The 6339-nt window shown below is 43.9% G+C and overlaps 1 protein-coding gene across 1 annotated transcript; it reads right to left on the reverse strand.

The window, feature by feature from the left end:
• Positions 1–1381: 1381 nt before the first annotated feature.
• On the reverse strand, positions 1382–3472 carry LOC123964353 (zinc finger protein 431-like). Its single transcript, XM_046041383.1, has 2 exons — positions 3467–3472; positions 1382–3356 (listed from the first exon to the last, which is right to left on the reverse strand). The coding sequence occupies exons 1-2, from the start codon at positions 3470–3472 to the stop codon at positions 2145–2147; spliced, it is 1218 nt and encodes a 405-aa protein (XP_045897339.1). The 3' UTR covers positions 1382–2144.
• Between the last annotated feature and the right edge of the window lie 2867 nt (positions 3473–6339).

Consider the following 6339-nt stretch of genomic DNA (forward strand, 5'->3'; position numbering starts at 1 on the left):
CTGGACAACAGAACTAGCCTCAGCCCTGACCAAATCTGCAAATTACTCGACCTCTGTCTAAACACCACCTATTTCCAGTACAACGGTGGATTCTACAGACAGAAGCATGGCTGTGCCATGGGCTCACCGGTATCCCCGATTGTGGCAAACATCTACATGGAAGAAGTGGAGAATAAAGCCCTCAACTCCTTCAGAGGAATAGCACCGAGCCACTGGTACAGATATGTGGACGACACCTGGGTCAAAATCAAAAGCCAGGAAGTGCAAGCCTTCACAGAACACATCAACTCTGTGGACAGTAACATCAGGTTCACACGAGAAGATGTTCACAACAACAGTTTGGCCTTCCTGGACTGCGCTGTACACATTGAAGAGGACAGGAGCCTGCAGATTGGTGTTCACAGAAAACCCACACACACAGACCAATACCTACTCTTCGATTCACACTACCCACTGGAGCACAAGCTAGGGGTCTTGAGAACACTGCACCACAGAGCGGAAAACATACCAACAAGCGCCCAAGCCAGAGAGAAGGAACAGAACCACCTGAAGGGGGCACTTACAGCCTGTGGATACCCTAAATGGACTTTTGTGAAGACAGCTACAAAATCCAAGAAGAACAAAACTACAGGGGAGGAGGAAAAGAAGGTCAAACGCAACAACATTGTGATTCCATACGTGTCTTGAGTATCAGAGAAACTCAGGAGGATTTTCAACAAACATAACATCCCTGTGTTTTTTAAACCCAAGAACACACTAAGACAGATGCTGGTACACCCCAAAGACCGCACACCCAAACACAAGAAAAGCAATCTAGTGTATGCGGTCCAATGCAGTGAGGAATGCACAGACCTGTATATTGGGGAGACTAAACAACCACTACACAAACGCATGGCTCAACACAGAAGGGCCAACTCCTCAGGTCAAGACTCTGCAGTCTACTTCAATCTGAAGGACAGAGGACACTCGTTTGAGGACCACCAGGTGCACATTTCAGACAGAGAAGATGGATGGTTTGAAAGAGGTGTCAAGGAAGCCATCTACACCAGGGTTGAGAAGCCGTCATTGAACAGGGGAGGGGGTCTACGCCACCACTTATCCCCGACTTACAATGCTGTCCTTTCATCACTTCCCAGGAAACTCAACAAACGTAACCTATTGGCCTCAGGTGAAGATACCAACGATGGTCGTTCAGTCTTGGCCACAGGTAGTCTTAACGACTGTAACGACTGTCGTCACAGCAACAAGGAACACTAACGAACCAGCGGTATCGATTACCCGGGATAACGACCCCACTGAGGTTAAATAGCTGAGTTTCCCTGCCAGTCAGTCAGAACTGAAGAAGTCCTTTGGATGAGGGACGAAACGTCTTCCAGTAGCTTCAACCAAGTCCAGTTGCCCTTCATTTTAACCTTCGTTGGATAACGGACGACAATGTTCTTTGCATCGTAGACTGACACAATAACGGCAACAATGTTACTTAGAGCTGTCGAAAATACCTCTCCTCCCTGTTCTCCCGTCTTCCTTTTTGGCTAATAGCGGATAAGGTCCGATGCCGCTGAGCTGCAGCGCATTCACGTCAGGGATGGTCCATACAGTATGGCAGCCTTAATATGATTAATAACTGTAATAACATTACTGTTTTGGAAATAGTAATCCGTCACAGTATTCTTTACTGGGAAAAGTAATATTACAGTATTACTGCCCAACATGTTACGAACCACTGATGCACGAGAGCGACAGTGGTACACACTGCGCAAGTGTGGAATGGGCAGCTGAACGCAAACGAGCATCCTCTTTGATACTTGAAAAGGAAAAAAACTTTACTCAGCCTGTAACTTCAGATGTCCTCAAATCCTTTCCATTTCACCCTTTCCATTCTACTCGGCCAGCTCCTGAACCCCCCCCCCCTTTTTTTAAATTATAGATCTGCATGATTCACGTGGGTCCAATTTTCAAGTTGGAAAATTAGCCACAAAGCTAATGCTGTGTTTATTAGTGAAGGAGCGCTAACCATGATATTAATCCAGCACAGTCACATTATAAACAGGTGGTTGTAATGAGGGTAATGAGGAGGAGAGTAGGAGGAAAGAGCTAGCTTAGCTTAAAAAAAATAAAATTAATTGATGCTGTGTGAATGCTTGTCAGTACGGCTTCTCTCCAGTGTGAACACGTTGGTGTTTTTTTAGCTCACTTGATGTAGTGAAAGTCTTCCCACAGTGTTCACACCAGTATGGCTTCTCTCCAGTGTGAACACGCAGGTGGGCTTTTAGGTTACTTGATGAAATGAATGCTTTTTCACACTGGTCACAGCTGTGAGGTTTCTCACCAGTGTGAACACGTTGGTGGCTTTTCAGATGACCTGATTGAGTGAAAGTTTTTCCACACTGGTTACAGCTGTAAGGTTTCTCTCCAGTGTGAATACGCAGATGGATTTTTAGGTGACCTGATTGAGTGAAAGTTTTTCCACACTGTTCACACCAGTGGGGTTTCTCACCAGTGTGAACACGTTGGTGTTTTTTTAGGACACCTGAATGAGCAAAAGTTTTTCCACACTGGTCACAGCTGTACGGTTTCTCTCCAGTGTGAACACGTTGGTGGCCTTTTAGTTCACCTGCTGAAGTGAAAGTTTTTCCACACTGGTCACAGCTGTACGGTTTCTCTCCAGTGTGAACACGTTGGTGGCTTTTTAGTTCACCTGATGAAGCGAAGGTTTTTCCACACTGGTCACACCAGTACGGTTTCTCTCCAGTGTGAATACGCAGATGGATTTTTAGGTGACCTAATTGAGTGAAAGTTTTTCCACACTGTTCACACCAGTGTGGTTTCTCTCCAGTGTGAACACGTTGGTGGATTTTTAACTGATCGGACCTACTGAAAGTTTTTCCGCATTGTTCACACCAGTACGGCTTCTCTCCAGTGTGAACACGCATGTGGTTTTGTAACTTATCAGACTTACTGAAAGTTTTCCCACATTGTTCACACCAGTGAGGTTTAACTCCAGTGTGAACAGCCCGGTGGACTTTTAGTGTACTTGAATGATTGAAAGCTTTCCCACACTGGTCACAGCTGTAAGGTTTCTCTCCAGTGTGAACATGTCGGTGGATTCTTAGGTGGCCCGCTGTAGTGAAAGCTTTCCTACACTGGTCACAGCTGTATGGTTTCTCTCCAGTGTGAACACGTTGATGGACTTTTAGTGCACCTGGTGTAGTGAAAGTTTTCCCACACTGGTCACAGCTGTACAGTTTCTCTCCAGTGTGAACTCTCTGATGAGTCTTTAAAGAGTCCAATCTTTTGAAGGATTTGTCACAGTGCCGGCACCGGTGACGTCTGATTCCCTCTCTTCCGCCCCGCTTCTATAGCAACAGACAGACATACAGAGAGAAAGACAGTAAGTATCTAATTTTTAAAAGTCTACCTGCCCTGTACTCTGCTGCAGCTGAACTTCTAAATCACTAAGCCTCACCTCCATGGCTACTAATAAACTACACTTGTAACACATAGCATTACCACTATAGGCGGCAGAGGAGTAACTGGACATCAAGGCAAGAGAGAGCAGGAGAGGGAGAAGCCATCGCTACCAGCCAAGCTAAAGTGCCGTAGAGTTGATCTAGAACCATAACTGACATTTAGAACATGTCTGTTTGACATACTAATGTAATGCCTACTAACCCTTTCACGCATAGTGGTCACTACAGTGGACAGCTATTCAAAAGCCATTTTCTTGAATGGCCAGAGGTTCTGATAGTCTAGTTGCACATCAGCCACTACAGTGGACACTAGTGTGTCATGCCATACACTGCCACCATCTGGTAAGCCATTGTAAGTGCAACTTAAATTTGTCAAAACCAAGATGGCCGACGGACATTTGGGAACATTGAGCAGCTCAGGTAAATCTTGCCATTCCTCCAATTATAGGAGACCCCTGCAGGTAAATAAAATTTTGTAACATCTAGTAAAAACTATGGAGTAATACAATTGTAAAACTTTATAGTATTGATTTTATGTTGGAAATTACAATTAATCAGCTTGCCTTGCAGTGAATTTCTGAATGGGCGAGTAGAGGCTACTCGCTTTAACTGGATAATGTCTGCCGTTTCTCTGCTACTGTTCCTCTCTTTTCCACCGTTGTTTGCAAACCAATAAATTACAATCAGCAGTCAAATAGCACACAAGTCTCACCGCTGTCCGCTTGAGATCAATCGTCAGCATTAAATACAAATAGTAGCCAGACTCGGTGTGTTTACAGCCAACAGCTAATGGAGTTAAATACCTACTGAGTCCAGAGTTGTTGTTTTCATCAGTCAGGAGTTTTACAGTTTGTTTTTTCTTTGTTTTGTTTTTTTACACACAGAGCCGAAGTCAGTCTCCTCCTCCAGGTAATTAAGCTCGTTAAACATCCCGTTCCTCCGATGCAGGCGGGCAGAAACGTGAGTGCTACAGCTGATCTGTAGCTCTTGTCGCTGGAAATGTTTTAATAACCTACCAAACTGTCACAATTTTATTTGTGTAGGTTTCTCTGTGCTTGAGTTATTTTAAGAACTTAATGGCATTATGTTAGAGTGTCTCTTCATTATACTCCCACACAAAAAAAGCTGCTTTAATGGTCAAGCACAGCCTATAGTTTGCAATTAAATTCCAATCAAATCTGATGTTCATTTATAAATTCTGCTCATGGATAGTGGTTACAAGTAGCCTAGGCCTAATGGTGCCTGTGCATCTTCAGCTGGTTAATTTGCCTAATCTTCACAGGTCTTTAGACTTTGGTGGAAATGCACACAAGTGAGGTTCAACGTTTTTGCATTGCATTAAACAGTATTAGAATATGCTGAAATATGTGACCACATTAATTTAACAGCATTAAAAAATATAGTCTAAGTAATATACCCTAAAGTCAACAGGAAGTCGGCCATTTTGAATTTTACGGCCATTTTTGGATGATTTACACACTCCGTACTTTAACGAACTCCTCATAGGGATTTAGTCGGATCAACGTCAAATTTCTGCTGTGCCTTCTAAAGGCATTGACGATGAAAAGTTGTGCTATTTGCGAGTTTTTGTCAATGGGCGTGTCCGTGGCGTGGCGTCAAAGATCAACTCTTTGCCATGACACAGGAAGTTGTTACTTCAGTGTATATGCTCACATCTGCACCAAAGTGTACATGTAGGATGAGAGTCCCGTCCTGAACACATGTACATGCTGACATTCACCCACAGTCATAGCGCCACCTGCTGGCAACAGGAAGTGACTTTTAACAAAGCAGCCCCCGCCGCACGTTTCACCTACGTGCATGAATTTTCTGTGGTACGTCTATCTTGTCCAGACGCACAAAAAAGCCTCTTGGAGCGATGCCCTAAAACCACAGGAAGTCGGCCATTTTGAATTTTATGTCAAATTTTGGATGATTTACACACTTCGTACTTTAACAAACTCCTCCTAGGGATTTAGTCCAACCGACTTCAAATTTGTGCTGTGCCTTCTAAAGGCATTGACGATGAAAAGTTGTGCTATTTGCGAGTTTTCGTCAATGGGCGTGTCCGTGGCGTGGCGTCAAAGATCAACTCTTCGCCATGACACAGGAAGTTTTTGTAACTTCAGTGTACATGCTCACATCTGAACCAAACTTTACGTGCTTGATAACTGTCCCACCCTGAAGACATCTACACGCCAATACCGATTTATATTCATAGCAGCAAGTGCTATGTAGCTCCACATAGGGAACACAGGAAGTGACATATACAGTGAGGAAAATAAAAAAAAATAAGTATTTGAACACCCTGCTATTTTGCAAGTTCTCCCACTTAGAAATCATGGAGGGGTCTGAAATTGTCATCGTAGGTGCACGTCCACTGTGAGAGACAATCTAAAAAAAAAAATTCCAGAAATCACAATGTATGATTTTTTAACTATTTATTTGTATGATAGAGCTGCAAATAAGTATTTGAACACCTGAGAAAATCAATGTTAATATTTGGTACAGTAGCCTTTGTTTGCAATTACAGAGGTCAAATGTTTCCTGTAGTTTTTCACCAGGTTTGCACACACTGCAGGAGGGATTTTGGCCCACTCCTCCACACAGATCTTCTCTAGATCAGTCAGGTTTCTGGGCTGTCGCTGAGAAACACGGAGTTTGAGCTCCCTCCAAAGATTCTCTATTGGGTTTAGGTCTGGAGACTGGCTAGGCCACGCCAGAACCTTGATATGCTTCTTACAGAGCCACTCCTTGGTTATCCTGGCTGTGTGCTTCGGGTCATTGTCATGTTGGAAGACCCGGCCTCGACCCATCTTCAATGCTCTAACTGAGGGAAGGAGGTTGTTCCCCAAAATCTCGCAATACA

This window comes from Micropterus dolomieu, unplaced genomic scaffold, assembly GCF_021292245.1.
Source record: "Micropterus dolomieu isolate WLL.071019.BEF.003 ecotype Adirondacks unplaced genomic scaffold, ASM2129224v1 contig_1976, whole genome shotgun sequence".
NCBI classification, from domain to species: Eukaryota; Metazoa; Chordata; class Actinopteri; order Centrarchiformes; family Centrarchidae; genus Micropterus; species Micropterus dolomieu.